The following is a 24,178-nucleotide window of genomic DNA, read 5'->3' on the forward strand; positions in this document are numbered from 1 at the left end:
TTCTTTTTCAATAAAGTTCTATTAAAAAAAACAACAACCATACACTGCAATCTGCACCCTTCTTTCTAACGACACAAAGGAAATGTGGAGGGGAGGTCCTCTGACAAAGTATATCCGGATGCAAACTTAATGTCTGTCTTAAAGGCTCTTCATAAATTTACAAAATTATGAAATTAATAATTTAAATAAAAACAATGGATGATCATGCATGATATTTTAGGATCAGCAAATTTCCCCAATGTGGGATTAATAAGGTATTCTTATTGTTAAAGTACATGCAAATGAGCAGTAACAGAACTAACATCTACTCCTTCAAACCCGATCTGGGCGGTGGGCTGCATAAACTGGTCTTCATTTGTACAATGAAAAGATCAGATTAACACTTTGAACAGACAAGTGACAAAGAGAAGTAGAAAATTTATTGCAGTATTTGTTCCACTGAAAGGGCGTGAACCCCCCCTTTCCTCTTATTACCAGGGTGACCTAATACAACAAATTCTACATTTACAAAATATCCTCCTGCAATAGGCCACATATACTGCATGCGTATTTCGAAATAGAATAAATTATATTCAGAGGACTCTGCCATTGTACAGCATGGACAAATAAAAGTGAAAAAAAAATAAAAATTCTTGTTTTTTTTGTTTTTTTTTTATTTTTTCCCCAAAATATCTAAAAGCTAAAAGGAAAAACCATCAGGGTGCTAGTAGTTTAATAAACTCCAAAAACACTTTAATAAGAACATCAAAAAGACTAATTTCCAACATTCACTTAAGGTTTTATTTTTTTTTTTTACAGCTTTTTTGTCTTCAGAGATATAAACATTTTAGTTTTTTGTTGTGTTAAACTATGATACAGTGGGAGTAGAAATGAGCGACTAGAATCTGCTGCACAACAGCGAAGGAGCTCCCACAACAATGTTGACAAAACATTTCCCTCCAGGTCTCTTTGCCTTTTTTTTTTCTCCAAGGGATAATTTGGGTGAATTATTCCTTTAATGCCTTCTGGATTCTATCCTCTGTACTTGTACACAAATTATGAGCAGTCCCTCTAATATAAGTCTTAAGTTGTGTGTCTTTCATTGCAAGAATAATTCATGTAAAAGTATGTAGTGTCAAATATTCTTGCTCTCTGGTGTTGTCTTACAAAAAATGAGGAAGGAGAGGAGGAGGAGGGCAGGAATCCAGTGAAGTTTGGCCGAGTCGTTGGAAGTGGCAGGTCGAGGAGGAGGAGGAGGAGCGGGAGAAGGGCGAAGAAGGGTTTCGATAAAGTAGAAATGGAGGAGGTGGGCGGGGGCGGGGCGGGGGACCAAAAAACAGAAACAAAACAAAACAAACAAAAAGACGGCACGCGGGAGGCATTAGCTCGCCCCTCCTTCCCGAGCTGCATACAGTGAGCGTAAAGTCTGTACTACTTTGTTGCTAAGTTTGTGGTTGCTGGTCAAGGCAATCTTTTTGAAAATAATGTCCGACTCCTTGATGGTGTCCACCCAAGGCACCAGTTTGCGGCCGTCGCGCTTCTTTGCCTCCGCCCAGGGCCCGGAATAGGAGCCGGCCATCCAGTGGATGGTGTATCCGTTGGGGGTCCTCTGCATGACTCGCGCTATCTGCGGTCGGTCCTTGTATTTGGGGCAGCACAGGGCAATCACGTCCATGGCCTCCACCGTCTCGCTCATCCGGCCGGGGTCAGAGGAGTCTCCTGTTCGCCTTGCCTTTCGTGAGGACTGCACGGACGGGAAAGAAAATCGTTATGATGGTAAATCCTTGATGGCTACCTGGTGACACGGGCACCACGTAGGTGACCCCTGTCATGGATAAACTGCATTGATGGCGTACATATTTGAGTATCTCACTCACCCCTGGGGTCCTTTCATCTCCATCACTGTAGTCGTCATCAGTCTCTGGTCCTGCCTGATTCCGCGGGCTTGGTCCTGACAAGGGGGCGGAGCCTCCTAGTAGGGCATTTATGGCTTTGTTTCGGATGTTCGCACTGGCTGATGCTTCTCCCTCCTCATCCTCTTCGTCTGGGTCCAGATGCTCCATCAGAACCTTGAACTTTATGAAGCCCAAAGACAAGAAATTATTGTTAGGAGGACAAACATTAACAAACACCTGCTGAGGAAAACGATCAAATAATCAACAGCACAACTCGACAAGTGTTCGACTCAATGGCATTGTGCCAAACGGGTGCCTCCGGTGACTTACATCCAGGTACTGTCTGACCACGTGCCTCTTGATTTCATTCGTTAGACTGGCCTGAGCCATGTTGTTTTGGATGAAGTCGAGGGTTTGCCGTGGGTGGAAGTGAATGTTGTTTTTCCTGTTCACCGCCTTGTCGTACACCTTTGCCGACTCCGTTGGAGAGTATTTCTGAATTTTACTGTTTGAAAACACAGAAACGCATGAGGTGATTAGTGACATGTATTTTTTTTTAAAATTCAGATCCATTTCTTATAAAAGTACCCATCATGTTAGATTTACCTGTCTGAGAATCCATACTGATTCTTCAGATGCTGTTTCAACACCAGCAGCAGAAGGATGCCTTGCACTGCGTTTGCAAATTCCAGAAGGCCTGTTGGATTTTCTGGGAGAAGCCTCATCACTTTGTCCACGTCCTCCAAAGCAAAGTCCTCAAAATCAGACTCCGAGTCTGAGGCGGCGACAGGCTTTTTGGCCTTTTTAGGCCGCCGTACCACGTCGTCGTCATTCTCGTCGCCGCTGTTGCCGTTTTCTTCCTCGTCGCTCCTGGGAGAGTCGCAGTTCATCCTCTCTTCATCTTCAATCTCCGGCACGTGCTTCCACACCTTCTCCTTGCGCTTTGGCTCCTTAAGCAGAAGCTGAATGGAAGAAAACAAAAATATTGAACGCTTATAAAGACATATCTAAATTTACTCTATTCTGAATGGTAACAGATTTTCTGCTCAACAACTAGGGAAAATTATTTAAGGGGCCCTATTAATAATGGACATTTGCAAAGGTAAACACACAGAGTTTGCTTGTATCTGGGACTCATTTACGTCCTTCTTGACCAACAAAATGGTTAACAATGACTGAGAAACAGGAAGAAGAAGAAAAAAAAAAAAAGAGTAATGATCTAATCAGCTAAACAAAAGTGAATATTTCAGAACTGGCCCCCATTGAATGTTAACCGGAATCAAAACTGTAACTCGCCTCTTTAAAAGTTTGCAACAAGTTGCTGCCAGACACAGACAGAGTGATGTCTATATGGTGCATTATGAAGAGAGGCTCTTCCTGGCTCTGGTATGGGAAGCAGGCAAAGTTGTCTGCGACAAACAGCAGCATGTTGACCTCCGTTTTCTGCAGCAAGAACAAATGAAGGGAAATGATGTGAAAACTGCTGCTGTGTCTGGACAACCAACAGTCAATTTCAACATTCAGGCTGGCGAGTTTGGAGATGGTTACTCACAGCGCTGTCATCAAACAGCTTGAGCAGCGAGATGAGGAAAGCTCTCCGATGCTGCCTGTTCCCCCGGATCATACTGAAGAGGTGAGAGCAGAGCGCCGAGTGGGTTTCGTCTTGCCGGAAACCTCGAATGATGGTCCTGCGAGAAGAATTGATGGACTGCTGCAAACTGTATGACATCTTCATCCCCGCAACAGCCTTCATCTGTAAAAAGAAAGACATAAAAAAAAATTATTGGTATTTCTAGCCTTATAAACATCCTCATTGAATAATAAAATATCACAAAACCCATTCATGTTGGATAAATATTTGAAAAAACAATTTGGTAATTTGCTCAGAGGTGCTGAGATGATTCTGGATGGTGAAAGATTATTTTCCTCAGCAAATAAAAAGTATGATATTGACATGGCACATAAACTCACATGGATGAATCCTGTGTATTTCTTATCAATCTCCACCAGCTGCTGGTCAGCTTTGTTCCTCATGCTGGCCTCTGGGTCCGTGCCCATTGCAATGAGGTAGGGTACACACTGCACACACACAGAGGGAATCATTAGGATGTTGCAAGCGAAACAAAAATTAACTTTTGTTTCACACAGAAAAAAAAAAAAAAAATTCTAAACATTTGACCAACATTTCTTATCACACTGTATCCAACTGCTGCCGCTGCGGGTGAGATGCTTCATACCTGTACAGGGTGAATGAGACCCTGGTTGAGTGTTAGCGCTATGACGCTGAGAGCAAAGTGCCGAACGCTGGACTGGTTGTGGAAGAAGGCCTCTAGCACCTGTTTCAGGTAGAGCTGCATTATGGAGCTGCTCATCCCTGATGAGATGTCTCCCATCTCCTTCAGATCCTCCTGTTTGGACAATTTCTTCCCTAAAAAGACATAGGGCAAACAATGAAGATTCTCATAATAACAACCTGCCATTGCTATTCAGCTTTATTAAAGGTGCGACCAATAACATCTGCGAGACAGTGTTAGTTACATTCTCTGTCAGCTTCCTGCATCCGAGAGTCCTCCTCCTGGAGGTATGTCTGAAGGTTTTTGAGGATCTGAATTTTGAGGTTGATAGAGGAGTTGCTGTCAGCAAGAATACCGTTGTACAAGGTCTTTACCTCTGGCACAAACATTTGGCTGGGATGCATGATCACAAGGAAACCTGGATCAAAGCAAAGACATGTAAGTCACCGGTCACAAAGAGAAGAACTCTGTAAGATTTCCTGGCACGTTAACGTGGTGTCGACTTTCACAACATACCTAAGCCAATGATGGCTTTGGTCTTGACCTCCTCATCCTTGTGTTTGGTGAAGTACAGCAACAGCTCAAGAACCTTTTCCTTAATGACAACCTGTACACCGCAACAGAGAAAAAACAAGGCTCATCTTTGCACCGGCATAACATTCATCATAGCTTATGGGCTAATTTGCAAGCATGCACTTGCATTCCTGAAAGCCCTCCACAACAGCCTTCCGAAGTGACAGGTGTCAGGAAGAGGAGGCGGTAGAAAGCATCTGTTGATGATTGCTTATACACTACCAGTCAAAGGTTTGGACACACCCTATGAATATAATGTATTTTCTTTCATTCATTCTCGTGACTATTGGCTAAGGATGTTAACGGTGAATCGATTTATTGTCAATTAAGAATTTAATCGATTAAATCAGTTGCAATCAATGTAACATTTTTTACACAGGTAGTTCATATCATTATAACAATGTAGTGGCAGGGAAGAGCAATTCACCTGTAGATACTGTGATGGTCATAATATACCTAGAACAAATTACTTTTAAACAACTAAAGTCCCACCTTGCTGGTGCCCTTAAACTCCTCCAGATCGAAATCAAAATGTCGGGCCAGGGTGCCCACAGTGAAGAGCGATCGAAGCAAAACAGACTTGTTGGCTGGCAAAGTCGTGCTGTTGGGATCCTCCTGATGCTGAATCTTCATTCGATTAACTGCGGCTGGACGATAAGAGAAAGAAGGTACTGATTCAGAATTGTGGACCTGGTTGACATGCCAGAATATGCTGTTTTTTAAAAGATGCAAACTGAAGCCCTATCTTGAAAAAAGCTGTTAGTCCAAAGTTAATGGGTTGCTCGCTGCGACTCTTACCATAGAATTTTTGGAAGCAGGACCACACAAATTTATAGTTGTGCGTCACTTTGTTGACAACAGCTCCCAGGCAGCTCACGCAGTGCTGCACCACCTAGAAACAAGAAATCAGGGTCGCCTCTAAATTTTCCTCATATTGCAATTTAATGGCAACAATGGTCGACATATCAAGAGTTGACATTTTCAAACCCTGCTTCGACAGCAACGTACCGTCATTCCATGTTTGATGATCAGCTTCATGAGGTCTTCTTCAATGGTGGCAAGAAATGTTTCACTGGGGTGCTCCATCAGAGGCACCACCAGCTCTAAGATCTTGGCCACATTACAGATGACCATGAAATCATTGGCCGTCTGTCGGGGGGGAGGAACAACAATGCAAAAATGGCTTGACATCACTTTCTCGTTGCAACACATCTGATGCAAATCCAAAAAATTGCTTGAGTGACAACTTTGTTCATATAGACTGACAAAATAAAATCAAAATCAACTTACGTTGCACTTTGTTGTCAGATAGGGTTGCATTGTCATGGCGTGTTTGACCATCAGCTGAGCCCTGATTTTGCTGAACAGGTACAACGTTGTGATGCACGCGACGAGCCGCGTTGAGTTTACACCTTTATTCTCTGCAGAAACAAAAGGGGAATAAAGATTACACAGATGGCTGCTTCAGAGTACAAACTCTCAGGTATGTTTTGTAGTATATCAAACAAAAAAAAAAAAAACTTGACATGACAACTACAGCTGCGTTTCCATTACAGTTTTCGCAAAATAAAAGCGATATAAGTACAATTGCGATTTGCAGGTGTTTCCATTGAATGGTGGGAAGCGCATAAGCCGTAATTCTTGTAAAATCTCGTCCTGTGAGAATTGTGTTAGTTTGCTGTCAAGAATGGTTGTTATACTTTTCTCTTTGATTACTTGTAAAAAATATTCCATCTCCTTCCCCGTCCAAACACGACAAACCATTTTCACTTAAAGTGAACTGGTCACGTGACCACGTACGTCGCATCCGCTGACATGTAAATGTGAAACAAAGTGTTTCCATGACACTTTTGCGATATATTCTACATCGATATGTCTGAAAAACCACCTCATGAGAGCATAAAAACCATTTAACGATATTTGAGAGGCGTTTAGTTAAGGTATTTCCATTACCAGATTTCTATTGCAATATTTAGGTTTTGCGCAATTTTAGGGGTTAATGAAAATGCAGCTTATCACAAACTACAACTGTTAAAATTGCAAGACAAAATGGAAAAGACAGTGGGTGCAAGCTATGATGCAACACGATGAACTTGCATACCTGCAAGAGACTCCTCGTATTTGAGGATGTGCTCGACGAGATTGTCAACCAGCTGAACACAGGCCTTTTTGGCTGGTTTGTATGATGCATCTTCTTCGGACTTGAGAAGCTGGAGAGAACATGACAATGATGAAAGTTAAAAACAACAACAAAACCAACTGAGTACTGCTAAACAGGGGATAGACTTCCCAACATGTGATCAAGTGCTCACATTTTGTAGAAGCTGCTCGAACCAGTCGTAGCCAGTGTCTCGGCAGGCTGCGACCTTTACGGTGGACCCAAGACAAAGACAAGACAAAGAGTTAAGAGTAAACTGGCGGTTGACAGCAGAACAAAACAATGTTGCTGCTTAAACTGACCACATCAGTAATGTTGAGGATCTTTCTGGTCATGGTTTCTTTGTCATGGGCAGGAGTTGGAGTGAACCACAACTTCTGGAATGTCTCATTAACCAGTTTCTGCAGAGAACACAGAATCATCAGTCAGTACTCGGGCTCTCCATGTCTTAACTCCTGTTTTATTTTAAACACTGTTAAACGCATGGAGGAGAGTTGCAGAAAAGAAAATAACTTTGTTTCTGCAGAATACATATGAAAGGCTGATGTGTGAAGCAACAGCTGGATCCATACCTTGATGCCTTCCTCATCATTGACCCTGCGAATCATCCTCACGCACATCTCAGTGATCTTACTGAAGGCTGGCTGCTCCAGACAAATGTCTCTGAGGATCTTGATCACCCGCTTTCTTACGCTGATGCCAGTGTCCTGCAGATGCACACATACACATGAGTACAAATTTCAACAGGGTTTCTTTCCTAGCAAACAAGACAAAAAAACCAAAAACGTGATTTACAACAAATTCCTGCATTTGGCGCAGTTACACCTTATCTGCCACTAGGTGGCAGCAGTAGACTAAACTGAAGACTGAACTTCTCGTGAACCCATTTCCATGACAACAGCCACAACAATTTCAATGAGTTCACTTCTCACTTGCTCAGGACAAAGACCAAGTACAGTGCTTGTGTGCTGGACTCTGGTGCTGATACACACATCGTGTTCACAATCAATATGACACGGCATGCTGTTACTGAGACGCTTCCTTGATAACGTTGTGCCCTCCATTCACTTTAAAGTTATTCTGACGATATTTTACTGTACTTACTTTCCTGTATTCTCATATACAAAAAATACTTTGGAACAGAAAGTCAACTTTAACTATTTTAACGTTTGCAGTTTACAGGGAATCTTGACAATGTCAATTGGTGAAAACAGATAAAAATCTTTGTTCAGATGAAAACATCAGATGAAAGTCAGATGAAATGCAGGATCTCACGGCACGTGAGGCTACGAAGGATCAACTCACCAGGATCCTCTCGACAAGCATGTCGTAATACTGCTCGGTGAGCTGAGGTCTGCTCAGTACAAACTTGCCCAACAGCTCCACAGCCGCCTCCCTCACACTGGTGGAGTTGTCCATCAGACGGCCGTGAACGCCACGCTGCATATCAGACTACAGGACAGACAAGAGACTATAAGTACAAAAACACCATAGAATGCGCCATTTCTTCAAAATATGGCATTGATCTGCCACCCAGTAGCAATGAGTGCAGGATGGGCAGAGACCGAAAATGGCCAAATGGATGGAAAATTAAAAATTATCTTTTCATTTCTTTTTATTTTCTTTTTTAAACCACACGTACTCTTGCCAATATGCTGGGGTCCACAGCCACAACCTCGGACAGACATTTCATGGCTTTTGTCCTGACAGCAATGGCATTTTCCCCAAGGACTCGCAAGATCTGGAAAAGACCAAAAGATGTTTAAAAAACAAACAAAAAAAAAACAAATAGAAAACCAACCATGTCCCGTCTTCTGTCTACAAAGCATGTTCTTAAAAACTTAATGAAACTGTTGAGACAATGAGAGATACTGGAAGTAAGAAGATAAAAACTTCACCTGTGTTAAATAAATATCAAAGCTCTGTGCAAACGGCCTCATGGAGGCCAAATAACGCACAATCAGACAGGAGTCGTCATAATCCACCGTGTCAGAATTCATTCTGGAGGGAAGCACAGAGAGGTTGTGTTAAACTAGCCAGTCATAGCACAGGCATGGAATAAAGCAATCTGGATGCATGGAAATGGCCGTTTTGCAAAGAACATCCTTACTTCAGTGTGGCAAAATGAGACGGCGAGGTTTTGATGATGTTGCGCAGGAACTTTTTGCGCTTTTCAGCGCGCTGCATAATTTCACCAGTGGCCTCAATCTCCTTCACATGTTGCGGTCCGTCCGAAGACTCGTCGTCTTTCTGGTTCTGGCTGCGCATGGACTTCTCAGCCTCCGTGGTAGCGTCTCTGAACCATTGGGCAATGTAGAACTTTCTGGCAAACTATGTCACAAATTTGGCACAAATTAGCTCTAGGTGAAGGTGACACCACAGATATTCGCGCGGATGTCAGATTCAGAGTTCGGTAAACGCCGATGCCGCATCGTCGCTGTGGCCAAAACTCACCACCAGTGAGGCGTCCGTGTCTGCGTTCTCCTCCAAGTAATCCAGCAGAGCCTTTTGGAGCTGCTGTGTCTCATCGGTGCCTGGAGACTGAGAGCAAATCCAAAAGTTAAAACTGGACCAGTCAAAAGTCACAAGGGAAATGTTCAAAAATTGGAGGGAAAAAATTTTAATCTAAAATTTGTTGGTTTGTTTCCATTTAGTTTTTCTGGAAGATTTTAATTGTAACTTGTTATTGTACCTGTTGTAGGATACGATCTATTGATCTCTGGTCCATCTTGCTTGTGACTGCGTCTTTCCGCAATCGGGAGGCCACAGTGCCTAGGTAGTCCAGAGAGGCCACTCTCAGGGCCATCTCCGTCTGCTTGTTACTGAACTGGTGGACCTGTTGGCAGCAGACAGAAACAACATCATGGAGATGGCAAGACAAATGGATTCTGACAGATAAATAGCAGATTATTCAAACAAATAATAAGCATCTGCAATCTGTTGAATCGACGCCTGGCATTAAATAAGGGCTTCATTTAGCAAAAGGCAATAAAACTGTTGCGCTTTTCATCTGGATAATTTTATCTTGACGATCTGAAGACAAAGTGCCGCACTGACCAGCAGTCTACCGAGCAGACTGAGCAGAAGCTCTGCAGCGGGCCACTCTGGTTTGTTGACAGTCGACAGCAAGTCCTGGACAAAGTTCTCAAACAGCGGCCTGTAATCTTCCTCTCCCTGCTTACTGCCACATCTGGAGGAGGAGGACAGTGACGAGGAGAGAAGAGGGGTTAAACAGAGGCAGAGAGCTCGAATAATGATGGGGAGTGAAGCAGAGCTGACTGAAGTTAAACTTCATTTAACATTTTATTCTGTCTGGCTGCGATTAGTGGCCGAAAAGAAACTGTGTCAGAGATCTTAGTGAACATTACTGCTGATCAATAAATATCACCAATTAAACAATACAAGTTCTTCTGACTTCATTTTATACATATGGCATTTCCAAGCTTGGAAAGAAGCCTCTAGCGACAGCTTTCTAGGGTGCAGAATAATAATAAGCATTTAATTTGTGTTTCTGTGTGAGGAAAAACAAATCAAAACTTTAATTACTTTTTGAGAAAAACCGAGAGGAAGTTCTGAGCCGTTCTCATCGCCGTCTCATACGAGTTGGTGATCAACACGTCTTGATCCACCTGAAAAAGAAAAAGCGCGTCAGCAGTGAGCGACTCAGACGGAGCGTCATTTCGCGTGAAGTGTGCCTTTGCTCGTTGGCATTTTATTTGGCCGTCACCTTCTCGCACTCCTCAAACATGTCCTTGTCGTTGGGGAGATGGACCACACACTGGATCAGCTGCAGCACCAGAGCCGTCACCATCTGGATGTAGAGTGGCTCTCCGTCGTCATCCGAGCTGTTCAGCCTGTGAGCACAAGATGCACGAGACGTGTTAAAATGATAATTTTCCTGGCATGCAGATTTGTCACTGAGGTTAATTTTTTTTTTGAGGGGGTGGAGTCTGTATGTATGATTAGCTCATTGAGTGCTGTGCTCTTCTGTTAATGCAGCAAATTATGACATTTCAAATGTGTTCAAATGCGTTTATTTTCCGCAAATGAACGCATTTGTTGAACAACACAAAAATAACACAAAAACTACGCTTGCCGGAAAAATATCCTCTCAGTGTTTTCACTTGGGAGAGAGAAAAATGCAATCTGGCAAAAAAGACTAGTTACATCTGTAACCGCTTTCACATGTAGGGGAAACTGCAAATCACTTTTCCACTGAGTGAAAAACGGGTTTTGTTATGTTATTGATGACAGTATCAACTGTGAGAATAACTGCTCTAAAACGAGACATTATTTCATTGCAACAGACCGAAAACCAAGTAGGACGTCAGCAACTCAGTAAAAATGAGTTCAAAACAAAAATCACTGCACCTGAAATTTCGGAGTGAGCGTTTACTGGTCGGGAGTCGTGCCAAAGAAGTAAAGATCTCCTCCAGGATGAGCTGCCGATGCTTCTCATAGCGAGAGAAAACCTGGAGACAAGAAACAAAGAGGCAGTTATTTATGGGCTACCTTTTCACATCCAGTGACGACATCACAAAAGGGGTTTACGTCATCTGCTGCACGGAGCACGGACTTCAAAACTTACCGCCGTAACTAGCTTGATGGCGCAAAGCTGCAGCTCACTGACATTTTCCACAAAGAACGGAGTAATGCCCATTGAAGAAACCTGGAAAGAAAAAAATCAAGACAGGCGCTTACCAAGACTGCAATGACGACTTCTGCTTTGAATCATGAACGCGGCTCGGTTTATGTACCTGCAGGATGGTGGTGTCCGTGAGCAGCTGAATCTCTAAGAGCTCTGAGATGTTGCTGACAATGTCGCACACCTTGTTGTACAACATGACGATCACACGCTGCTTGTGTGTGGAGCATTTTGCTCGCTTCGCCTTGGAACTCAATAGGCCCCCTAGATAAAACACAAAGGAAACAATGCAAATGAATCATGTCCCAGTGATTGTAATCATGTATCACTGGGGTTTCGAATAGCACAAACTTCAGGAAACTATAGAAAGAGTTCTTGGACTTTTGGTTTAAAAATAAACTAACCGAGTGTGAATAAAAGCTTTTTCAAGAAACTACATGGCATAAAGTTTGAGGCCAGTTTGAATAAATGTCCTACTTTTCAGATCTGACTCGGATAAGAGAGTGAAACTGTGTTCTTTAGCTGGCGCTCACCTCCGTGTGGGTCTACCCTGTAGACTGGGTCATACTGTGGGTACAGCGTGTTCTGAAGGTGGAACTTTGTGTACTGCAGCACTCTCTCGATGACATCTTCTATGTAGACAGCTTTAGGCATGTGCGTTGAGGTCATGATATTCAGAGCCGTCAGGCAGGCGTCTGCTGACTTGGTGACCCGCTCCATGATCAGGTCTCTCCAGAGCTTCTCCTCGTCCTCAGCGTCGTGGTCCTGAAACATCAAAAATAAGAGCACAAATAAGAAACCACTCGCATGGAATGGATCTGTACAGTGGCAAAGACGGAAGCACTTACGTGGTTCATCATGGTGGTGAGCTTCGACCCATCCAGGATGTTCTTTTCCAGAATGTTCAGCAGCTTCACCAGCTTGTCAGAGGGAATCTGCAACAGGATTGCACAGAGCGTAATTTAGGCCGCAAGCGACAGCAGGAAACGCAACACAAGTGTTATGCTAAATGCAAAGAATCGGTACCCTGCTGGAGATGCCCATGGCCTTGATCTTTGCAGACTCGCTGCCAAGCTCATTCAGCTGGTGCTTCCCCAGCAGCAGTTCTTGAGGTATCTCATCGTCATCAGCTGAATGAAGAAAACATGAAGCATAAACAATAGTGCGCGATTCTGATTAAATCCAAAGAATTCTGTGGTGCGTTCAGGCGTCTTACCCATGGTCGTGAAGTCGACGTCCTCCAGATTGTCCAGTATGTTGTCGATGCTTGTGAGGAACCTCTTGAATGTGGAGGAATCCATCAGCTCTTCTTGGGTCAGCTTAGGTTCATACGCTTTCCGTTTCTTCTGCTTCTCCTTCATCTTCATTTTCCTGGCCACTAATAGACCAACAGATAATATTTGTATTATTCTACTGAATTCTTGTTTTGTCCTGTTGTTCCAAAGTAAAAGTTGTGTTTGGAAACAAGAAAATTACTTTTCACAACAAAATTAAAATGGAAAACACACTTTGTAATTAATAATGGTGTGCATGTACATTAAAGAAAAATATCAATAATTCAGCAGCAGTTTTGCACACAGACCTTCACTTATGCTCGGTGGTGGTGATTCCTCGTCAGAGGAGTCTCGGTAGCGGCTCCCTGAGCCTCGTCGGCTGTCCCTCTGCCCGCTTTTCCGATGTTCCCCTGAGCCACGGCGCTCCCGTTCTTCGTGATCCCAGGTCCTGTCCTTGTCTCGACGCTGCCGTTTTCTTGCAGCTGCAGATTTACAATTTCAAAATTAGGATCATAAAAGGGAAAAAAAGAAGTAAAAAAAGGTGCAACAACACAAACGCTTAAGCACGGGAAAAGTACTTACACTCGCTGTTTGGATCAAAGTCGTCATCCGAGCTGACCTCAGCGTATTTGGGCTTCTCATTTACAGTGCTTCGTTTCCTCTTGTTCATTTTCACCCTTTCACACAGGGGCATGGTTGACTCGATCTCTGCCAGCAGCTCAGGGGGCAGCTCGTTCAAAACTGCTGGGTCCATACCACCTTAAAATTGAAAAAAAAAAAATGACAGCAACATTGTCAAATAACTCACAGAAGTTAAACTAAATGCAGTCAAAGCCAAATGTCCTTTTCTTACTTTTGCCAGACTTTCCTGAGGAGATCCTGTTCTTCCCAGACCTGCTGTGCCTGATGATCCTCTGGATCTGCTCCACCGAGAGCTTTTTCACGAGCACTACGGGTTTCGGCCTTCTCTCAAAGTCCTCCACCAAGCCCAGCCTCTCCAGCTTGACCTTCGGCTGCCCCCACAGCTGAGTTTCAGGTGGTCCGCTACTGTCCTTGTCACGTTTAATCTATGCAAGAAAAAAACAAAACAGAATTCAGTTTAACCAAATTTAAAGCTCCAATTTAGATCAAATTCCCAACAAACACATACCCCCACACACACACACACCAAAAATACCAACAAAACAGTGGAAAAACTGACATGAGATTAGTAACTTTTCTTTTTAGTCTGCAAACAGTTCTAAAAGCACACTTGAAGAAATACCCCACCTTTATAATTATTGCTCTGCACGTGTAAAGGCTGTTCAACAATCGCGACACCGAGTGTTGTGAACACTATGGTGCCAATAGTCAGCAGCTGCACCGGCCGATTAAGGCACGACAAAACAAACATCTGACACAACACAAATGACCATTAGAGCACTGCCTCACACGTTTCACACCCTGCCATTTGGAAGACATTCTTTGGTTGGCCACTGATAATAATTTAAAAACAAAACAAATATATCCCTGTCTCGCCTATAGGAGCTGTTCACACAAAGCTAATAAAAGTATCTGATCAGCACTGCAACTTGAAAATGAGACTGAGAAACAGTATCATTGATGAGTATTTATGGAAGGAATAAAGCAAATTGTTCTCTTAACCAAGTGAAAATCAATTCTGAGATGAAAACAGAGATTTATCATCAAAGATATAGCTATCTGTGTTTTTGATGTTTCACCCTACTGTGTTTAATATAATCTTTCAAACAAAAACAAAATTTAACCTCACGGAGGAACAGCTTCAAATGTCACCACTGCAAGACTTGCTAATAGGATGCTCCACCTCTCACTGCAAGTTAAAAAGCATCAAGAAAATTTTGATAAAATCTCTGATTTACTATATTCTGGTGGACAAATATATTCCTGTTCTTCAGCACAATGTAATGCAACTGTAAACATGAATGCTGATAATAACTATCACAAAATACCCAGAATGACAACACATCCAGCGCTGTGCAAAAATGAGGCAATCAATTTACTGCAAAGTGCATGCTTTTTTTTTTTTAGGTGAAAATTCTGAGCAGCATGATCAAGCCATAACAAAAATCGCTGGGGCATTTCTTGAAGTTTTTCTCTTCTGATTACTCACAGACCAAAGTCTGTTCTAGCAACAACGGATGGTTAGATGTATGCAGCTATGTTAAGATAATTATAAGACCAATCCCAGGAATGAACAAAAAGCTTACAAATGGGAACAAAAAACAAACCAAAGCGAGCAGTGGTGTGATTTTGGTATTGAGAGAGAGCAGGCAGTGATATCTGAATGGTTGTTAGGTGGGTGGGTGCTTGGTTGGGGTAGGCCCAGATCACCTTAGGGATCTGGAAGTTCTTCAGTGCGCCACTATGGCCTCCCAGGAGATGAGCGGGGAAAGAATCTGGAAGTTTAGCCCCAGAAGTAGACGAGGTTGGCTTGGAGGCGTCCTGCCTATGGCCACTCCGGCCGGGCTCTCCAGTAGAAGAGGCCCGGTAGCCAGATCTATCGCGGTCACTCCGGCAGCGAGAGTCGGGCGAGCGTCGGTCTCGACCACCGGTCTCGCTCCTTTTCTCTCTGTCAGACTCTCTGTCCCTGTCTCGTCCGTGCTCCCCTCGGTTAGTCGACTTTGGTCTGTCCAGGGGCTTCTCATCGTGCCGGTGCTTGGATGCCTCCCGACCCTCTCTCCTGCCGTCATGTTTATCCACCCTGTTTTTGATGACGTCTGGGCGACCGTCGGGTTTTAATCGCAAAGCGGTATCGGAGCCCTCCACCGCAGCCGGCCCGCTAGCTGGTTCTTCGGGCCAGCGCTGGGCTTCGAGGGCGGGGATAGGGGCGGCCAGACAGGGGTCGAGCTGGCCGTCAGCTCGGCCCGCCTGCTGCAGATCGATGCTCACCATGAGAGGGGGGCGGCTGGCACCGTTACCAGCTGCAGTGGCTTCTTGCGGAGTTAGCTTGCCAGCATTGCCACCTCCTGTTGGTCCACTGCCCGGGGCGCCAGTTGGGCCACCTGGTCCCCCTGTGCCTGGCTCCTGGGGGAAAGAGTCCTGTTTCCTCTTCTTCAGGGGCTTGTCTGAAAGAGGGTAAAAGCAGAGAAATGCAGATGCAAATTGTCATAGAATGTTAAAAAATTCCATAGAAAAAAAAAAAAAGTGCAAGTACAAGTACAAGTACAAGAGAACCACGCTGCACACCTTTATCCTGCACCTCCTTCGAGCACTTCTCACTGGCCGCCTCCCGTTCTATCCGTTCAATTTCAGCGAGGGCGTCGAGCTCAGCCTCATCGTACGGCGAGCTGGGCGGCTGGAGCCCGCCGGGCATGCCTGCTTGCAGGGGAACTTGCTGCTGCAGCCGGGCGGCCAGATTTTGTTGGAGAACGGGAACCTGCTGAAAACCCATTTCTGCCTCCATGCTGTCGGCACCCTGGTCCATGCCTGGAACCGCCTCGCCTGAGAGACCAACGAAAAACATTTTTAGCCGAGGTCTTACAGGTACGACTGAAAAGTCATCTGGTCTTTTCCTGAAGAAATGAGCAAACATCATTCACTGCTGTGAGAAAAGACGCTGTGTTTAAAAGCAGAACTGTGGGAAGCCAATTTATATTCAGATCCAAGTAAGACAGCACTGCTCTGATTATTATTATTTTTTAAATTACCTGGGGTGTCGGACTCATTTGACTTGACCCTAGACAGCTTCAGGGTGAGATTTGTGGAGTCCTTGTTTGAGCTCACGATGTCGTACATATCTTTCTCCTCTTTGACAGAGAGGGTTTTCTTCCGTTGCTGTAGCTGCTGTTTCTGGTCGAGTCCTTCCCTCGGTGAGGGTGTGTAAGGAGGCGGCGACTGCAGAATCAGCGGGGGACGAGAGCCCGCTGTGAAGAAGCAACACCAAATGTAGAAAAAGAGAAGTAAGTAAGAGAAGCAAGAGAAGTGACCAAACAATAGACAGCGCCGCTACAAAAAATTTCAATAGGAAAAAAAAAAATCCATTCATGATCAAGCCGTCACAATGCATGAATCTTGTTTTTTGCAAAAGGTTTAAAGGAGAGGCCAGGTAATACATACGTTTGGGCGTTCCCTCGCTCCCTGCTGGCGAGCAGCCAGACTGTGGAGACCTCAGAGCGAAGGAAGGATTCCTCATGGTGGAGTCGCCCTCCTGAACACACAGACCAGATGCTTTGCATCAAGACTCTGGGCACAAAATCTCTTTGAAAACCCTATTTTACTTTCCATTTAATGAATTTGACAAAGGTGATTCTTCCTTGCCATGCATCATGATGCAGAGTTTTCAAACACTGCAGCATAACCAGCCCAAAAGTTTGATTTATTTCAGGATGTCTTTGACTTTCATCAGTGGGCTTTACGAACAACGCTAATTAAGAGAACGACTAATTAGCGCTAACAGACAGAAAATAAATCCCAGAGTTCTGAGATCAAACAGAGTGCTATTGTTGAGGAGTAACTGGTCTGCTAACATCACAAAATCAGAGTGGCATCACATTTTTAATTTATGTCGTTGTACCTCATTGCTCAGTCGGTGGACAATATTTAGGTAATCCTCAGTGCCGTGTCTGTCCGAGTGGTGGTTGGCAGCGTTGGCCATCTGCCCTGATACTTTGCCCTCGTGGATGTTTCGTATACTGCCGGGAACCATTGGACTGGTGACAGACACTACCACATTTTTTTTTTTTAAAAGGAATAAAAGAAAACATATTATTAAAAGACATTACGGATTATGTTTGCAAAAACAGTGTGGGTAAACAAACTGTGAAGAAGAGATTTGACAAATTAAATTTGTCCAAAAGCAGAGTTTAAAAAAAGAATTAGACAGAATCATTAAAAGAAATTAGTTTTTATTAAGTGGGATAAAAAAAAAAAAAAAATGACTATGGCATCCATAACTGCTGTGATCAGTCAAGTGAATATGCTGAGCTGTCATTAAGAAAAGACAACAGGATCTATCAAAACAAAAAAAAAATAAAGCAACTGGGGTAATAAACTAAACATGGTAACATTCCTAAACACCCTGATGTATGCTGGCTGGCGTTAATAAATAAATAAATAAATAATTACCTACACACACTAAACTACAAAATAAAATAAAAAAAACATTTAAAGGGAGAGGTCTTTAGTAAATGTTACTCTAAATATCTTCTAGAATGCTTCAGGCATCCTGACCTCCATTCACATCCAACACAGACACACATTCTCACCTTGTTGTATCTGTTGGTGTTGGTTGTAGCTCGGTGGTTGTTGGTGTGGATACTGCTGTATGTAACCAGGGGCTGGGCTCTGTGGAGTGTAGGGGCTCGGTACCGGACTGTTCTGCTGGCCCATGTAGCGACTGCTGGAACCAGTCTGGGGTGAAACGAAGCGGCTGGAGGAAACAGGAACAGTGAAAGAAGGTGAGCTGGAAGAATGTGGTTGAGGGCTCTGCGCAGGTGATGACGTGACGCAGCACAAATGCAACAATATCACACTGCACTGCTTTGTTGATGACAGCTGAAGGACATGTAGCTTCACCGATGTGCCCGTTAGAGGCTGCGAGTCAGTGAAAACATTCTGGGTTTATGCTTTCTAATCAGTTTTCAGAAGTCTAATGAATCAGTAGCACCTTCAACAGGGAGCAAAACAATCATTCTAAAATCTTTTTATTATCTTCTAATTACTAAACCCTTACTTCCACAAACTACTAATGTCATGGAGCTAGGTGTAGGAATTCAAAACAAGATGCAACAAGTATTTCCATGTGAACAAACTTAGCATAGCATTAAAATCCAGTCGTGTTACACAGACAGGCTCACCTTGATGGATTGGGAGAAATTGCAGCCTGCTGATAGTTTGCAGACTGCGCAGGACTATGCATGGAATTCTGGGTGATTTTATAGGGTGGTACCATTGGCTGCTGCATGACATCTATTCAAAATGAAAACAACAGAACAGAAAAGCTTAGTTTTGCTTCCAATAATTCTCACTGAAACGGTTGTTGCATAGATGACAGGTGAGTATGTTCGTACTTTTCTCCCTGAAAATGCCGGGATTCCTGGCCAGCATGGTCTGTAGAAGCACCGGTGCATCTCCCTCGGGTTCATCGCTACCCAGGTTGTCTTTCAGCTCTCTGGACAACACACAGGAAGGAGAGGAAGCTCTGTCAAGCTACGAAAACGTGAGAAACGGGACGACTGGGGGTAATGAGTTGAAGGTGTTTTGAACTACACAAAGAGTCCCACGAGATCTGAACATAATTTTCAGACGGTAGCTGTCTTGCTTTACCTCTATGTTATTGATGAAGAAGGTGGGGGAAACTCACATGTGCTCTGTGGAGACCTGGTTGAGACCATGGGCCAGTTGGGAGGCCAGATTCTCATCTCGACAACCCAGTAGGCAGGTAACTTCCTCCGCAATCCTCCCGTTGTACAGGAGGCTCTTAGTGGTGGTGGCCGGGAGAGGGGAAGGGAGGGGGAGCTGGTTCAACACTGAGACCGGAGGAGAAGAAGGACGAGGAAATAGTCAGAGGAAGAAAAAGACAAAACCAAACATGGCTGAGTACCGCGAGAGAGCGCAAATGAAGCCAAGCGCCAAGAATCAACCTCTGCTACGGCAGAAAGTCAACTCTGTTCCACTCACAGTCGGTGAGGCTTGCAATCCCAGCGAGAGTGGTGATGGGAACATGGGGCATATCCCCATTCATGCTGAAGGTGAGGGTGGGGGAGTGTGTTGATACACAGGTAGATCAGGGGGGTCAATGGACGACACCCGTCCTCACATCTCCCGACACCTGGGGCAAAGAAACGTGGCAGTGAACAAAATGAACGGCAGCAGAACAGAGGGATGAACAAAACCTTGTCATTAAAAATAATCAACCCAAGAATATTACTCAGTGGGAGAATTTTGAAGTGAAAACATTGTAGTGTAGTAAGACCAAAACTGAAGATCATGTGCACATTTTATATGACATTTACACCACTTCAAACATACAAATCAACCTTCAAAGCTGCTTCCTAAGCTGTGTTCTAGATCAATGGGTTCAACGTCATTGCACTTTTTCAGCCCTCAGTGGGCTGCAGGCCGGATTTTTTTGCGCTGTTCACAGGAAGTCCTTCAAGGCTACAAATGTGGAGTCGACTGAACACAGGGTCACAATTAGAGAACTTTATGAATGGAACTAATGCCGCTGCTTAATTGAAGTGAGACGAGGCCGCTGAATGTTTGAGGCCTTGTGATTTTGCCAAATGTAGGCTAACGAAAAGGTCGGTGTCCAATGCATGACTTTTTATAAACAACGAGAAAGAATATTCAGATTTTCACACTGGCAGATTAGCAAAAACATTCACAGCAAACACAGATATACAAATATGTATCTATATGTACACTGTATGTTGTTGTGTTGTGTATAATCAATTTTGGCCACTTTCAGCAGATCTACCCAAAATATATCTTAATATGGAACTTAATGTGTCCTGCACTGTTCTACAGGTGTCCTTGACCCCTCAGCACAGGAGCCTAGGGGAAAGCCTGGCACTGTTCTCGGAGCGTCCGCACACAAAACAACTGGTAAAAACCAGAGGGGGGAAGACCAGCGCAGACTTCACTTATCAATGCAACAGCAGCCAGAACATGACATTAGCATGTACACATTTATAGGACACGAAAATGTAAAACTAAGACACAGACCACATGCACGTCAACCTCAGTTCCAATATGTCAAAGGAGAGGTCGTTAAAAGCCGTAGCAACAATTATGAGACAGTGAAATGACAAATGGTGTAAACTACTCAATACCTTTTTGTCGAGTGCTGTGCAGTCTCGGGTGGACTTACTGACATTTCAGAATAAAAGTCCTACTCCTTAGACCTGTCAAAGGAGAACATAGCTGTGGATCACTTGAGAACAACAACAACAACGCAATTTATTCACATTGCATGAGAAAAGTGGTCACGGAAATCAACCACAGCCAACCGTGCGGCAATCGGCAAAATGTGCAACTCGAGGCGCCACGAGTCGTTGTTGCACATGCAGCAGCTGCAGCGGCGGCAACAACAACAAGGCGGTTCTGCTCCACAGTCATCGGAACTCCGGCGCAACAGTTATTATCGCGGCAGAGCTTATGTAAGTGCTTTTTTTAATGACATGTACGAGGATGCAACATTTGCTTAACAACTTCCGCGCAGCGCTGACATCAAGCGCCTCGGTAAACACAGCGCGCAGTGCTTTTGCACCGATCGCTGCGCGCAAATAAGTCAATAGCCGAATGGCATCTCTGCGCGACAGGGCAGCGGAGACATTTGTTTGGGTAGCCTGGCTCGGCATGATTTTGTCTGTGTGTTCTTCCGCACGCAGGGGCTTGGCTGACAGCTGTGAGACTGACAAGCAGGAGGCAGCACAAAAGAACAGATGCACTGTGATGGTGGCTGCAGTAGTGGGGGGCTGCATCCTCCCAACAACTCAACAGACAGCCGCCGTAAGGTTTGTGCAGGCTCGCTAGCTGCGGGAGGCAACAGCCAAGGTTTATTCGTTGAGCTCGAATGGCAAAACACACACCCCCACCACCCCAAGTCGTACTCTTGCAAACTCCGCGCAAAGTGACGGCGACTGGAGCGACGTAGTTTTTTTTTTTTTTTTTTTTTTCCCCCCCTCAACTAACTAGTCTGCCGTCAAAACAATTAAAAACGGAACGAGCATGCAAAAGCAACATAAAGTTAGCCAGGACTTCAATCCCGGTCCCCGCAACTGATAACAAAATACAACGGTCATCCAACTGATGTTGTTGTGGGGCTCAATTTGACTGTTTATCTTAGCTGAATTGCGAGGCTGCAGCCCGCTACATGTGAACAAAACCAGCAAGGCGAACTGTTCGCACTGCAGAGCCCAGAAGTTGACCGCCTTGATCTTCCGAGCTAGCAGCAAAGCTATATAAATATGAAAAATGCTAATAATACCAACTCCGCGCGTCTAACATTTGCTAAAAACAATAGTCGCGTTTCAATAGCGAGCTAGTTATGCTAACTAGCCCTGACTGTTGGTTAGCCTCTATCGCTGATACCCGTTCAAATAAATGGACGGCTATTCGCATAATTCAAACAAGCGCTAACCCTCAATATGGGTTGGTTATGGTTATTTGGATTTCCCCAGAGCTTGGGAGAAATTAGCTGGTCGGTGTTGGTGAATACAGTGTTGTAAGCAATGGAACGGAGTCTAATTCCGTGGCGACGGCCCAATCCTCGGGCTCGACAGATGACATCCAGTTGAGGCCGTTGCGCCTCGCTGGAGCAAAAACACACCTAGCTAGCTCGGTTAGCCATTGCGCTAGCTTCCGTTACCTCCCGGTCAACGATTAACGACGCCGTAGGTGGTCTCGGAAAGGAACATTAGAAGTTGTATTTTTTAATAAACGCGCAGTCAGAACATTTGCTTAAAACATAAAAGGGCGGTTGTATTTACCTTAGGTTGTAGCGTTCAAAGGAGAGGAATGTTTTAGCTTGGTTTGTGTCCGTGTCCGTATCTCTAGCTCCCCCTTTCTTCTCTTTCGCAGCTCCTCCAGAAGGAACTCGATTGGCTTGCCAGCTAGCCGCTGAGCTAGCCTGCTAGCTATCAACAATAATCCGGGTCGGACTGATTCGTTCTTCTTCCGTCACTCAAGGGTGAATGTTTCGGCGTACATTCATAGGGAAACATTCGTTCTTCGGAGTTTCAGTCGGTCTGCGCCGACGTAAACACGAAGTGCAGCGAATTTCGACAGTAAATGAGAAATATGACGATTGTTGCGATCATCAAGAGGCTCTCCTCTCGTTGAACAAAATGCCGACCGGAAGTTCTGCCGTCTGACTGACCAAAGATCTCAGGAGTGACTCCCTCCATCGGCGCCAAACAAAATGCCATGTAACCTTTCGCGTTCTGGTCAATAGATGGCGCTATGTGACAAGTGTAATCCGAAATAAAGGAATTGCTACCCCCGCCCCTCCAATTTAACGTCATATTTATGTTATTATTTGTAAAAAAAAAAATAAAAATAATAATAATAATAAAAAAAATTAAAAAAAAAATGTTCTGCAATATTTCAGAATTGACTGAATTGAAAAAAAAGACCCGCTGTACTCACTCACTTGCAGATATTACAATTAAAATAATAACCTATTAAAATATATATATATATATATATATATATATATATATATATATATATATATATATATATATATATATACATATGTATATATATTTCATGAACACCTATTTATATTTTATTCGTGCCACGATTGTTCATTTGGATGCTCTTTATTTGTTTGGAAATAATGCCACCTATTAGAGAGGTGTTTGCAGGTGTTCATTTTTTTTTTTTAACAGACAACAATTTGCATTACAACCACCGAGGGAATATAGATTGACGCCATCATGTAGTTTGCACCTGTGTCTGTGAGAAAATTAAGAGGCGACTTGACCACTGACAGCATTTGACGCTAAACAACTACCAAGTAAAAGCCCACAGCTCATTCTCCCTGTTCCCTCAGTGCAAACCAGATAGATGATGATCATTTTTATTCATTTATTTATTTATTTTTAAACTGTTATCTGGGATGCGTGTGTCTGCGTGCGTGTGGGGGAGGTATTGGGGGGGGTGGTAACCTCTATGTGTCTTGGGAGGACACGGGTGGATTGTATTTGCTCTATTTTCTTTTATCTTCACTAATATTTGATTTTAATTGCTTGTTAAGCACCTTGAGTTGAAAGTCACTGCATGAAAGGTGCTATACAAATAAAATTTGATTTGATTTGATTTGATTTGATTTGATTTGATTTGATGAAAACTCTATGATGACGGTGGAACAATACAAGTGTTCTCTCAACGAAACAGCTTTAGTTATCACGGGGGGGGGGGGGGTCGAGGTGTCGTCTGCTCGAAAAAATTCCAACCCTCCTAATGTGAGCGCGAGTGCCCATTCACGCCATTAGGGAGTGCTTTTGGCACGAGGGTGTTTACTCTGCCTGCGACAATGTCTGGGGATGTTTCATGGGTCAGGGAACATCCGCGTGGATGCCACCGCTCGGCGGAGCATGCGGTTTTTTACTGCAACCTTTGTGCTCTAGCCTTGATCAGTGCCATCAGTTTGACTGATGGCAACGGCTTAATTTCGAGTTTCATTGCTTTACATGAAAAAAAAATAATGTAATTAACCCGAGTGTCAAATGAAATACAGTGCGTTTAAACTTTATTTCAATTGTTAAATAGAACAACCACTCTTGAGCTGTAAGTGTGCGCAGCCCAACACTCGAACAGATTTATAACTTCCTTCAACATCTTATATTTCATATCATTTTAACATTTCAGCACTGTGCACATATTTGCCAGAT

At 43.9% G+C, this 24,178-nt stretch overlaps 1 protein-coding gene across 4 annotated transcripts; it reads right to left on the reverse strand.

Annotated features, from left to right (window-relative positions):
* Nucleotides 1-397: 397 nt before the first annotated feature.
* nipbla (NIPBL cohesin loading factor a) lies at nt 398-22,656 on the reverse strand. Of its 4 annotated transcripts, XM_076019570.1 has the most exons (50): nt 22,271-22,656; nt 20,612-20,683; nt 20,257-20,381; nt 19,458-19,608; nt 19,141-19,306; nt 18,848-18,948; nt 18,635-18,746; nt 18,044-18,207; nt 17,353-17,501; nt 16,896-16,986; nt 16,487-16,702; nt 16,026-16,280; nt 15,171-15,904; nt 13,672-13,885; nt 13,401-13,577; nt 13,127-13,300; nt 12,761-12,922; nt 12,571-12,674; nt 12,393-12,479; nt 12,078-12,309; nt 11,657-11,808; nt 11,488-11,568; nt 11,271-11,371; nt 10,627-10,753; nt 10,446-10,528; nt 9,957-10,089; nt 9,592-9,735; nt 9,354-9,440; nt 9,010-9,230; nt 8,798-8,900; nt 8,542-8,640; nt 8,205-8,351; nt 7,472-7,606; nt 7,202-7,300; nt 7,054-7,107; nt 6,843-6,951; nt 6,032-6,162; nt 5,750-5,890; nt 5,540-5,633; nt 5,234-5,388; nt 4,685-4,775; nt 4,413-4,586; nt 4,112-4,302; nt 3,846-3,953; nt 3,427-3,627; nt 3,171-3,317; nt 2,481-2,836; nt 2,205-2,379; nt 1,857-2,054; nt 398-1,723 (listed from the first exon to the last, which is right to left on the reverse strand). In XM_076019570.1, the coding sequence occupies exons 4-50, from the start codon at nt 19,519-19,521 to the stop codon at nt 1,361-1,363; spliced, it is 7,602 nt and encodes a 2,533-aa protein (XP_075875685.1). In that variant the 5' UTR covers nt 19,522-19,608; nt 20,257-20,381; nt 20,612-20,683; nt 22,271-22,656; the 3' UTR covers nt 398-1,360. The 4 variants fall into 4 exon arrangements, with proteins under 4 accessions (XP_075875685.1, XP_075875684.1, XP_075875687.1 ...); XM_076019569.1 differs by lacking the exon at nt 20,257-20,381; XM_076019572.1 differs by lacking the exon at nt 20,257-20,381 and having other exon boundaries at nt 15,729-15,904; nt 22,271-22,655.
* Between the last annotated feature and the right edge of the window lie 1,522 nt (nt 22,657-24,178).

The sequence above is a fragment of the Nelusetta ayraudi genome, unplaced genomic scaffold (genome assembly GCF_046127955.1).
Source record: "Nelusetta ayraudi isolate G7.1 ecotype Tasmania unplaced genomic scaffold, CSIRO-AGI_Nayr_v1 ptg000010l, whole genome shotgun sequence".
Taxonomy (NCBI): Eukaryota; Metazoa; Chordata; class Actinopteri; order Tetraodontiformes; family Monacanthidae; genus Nelusetta; species Nelusetta ayraudi.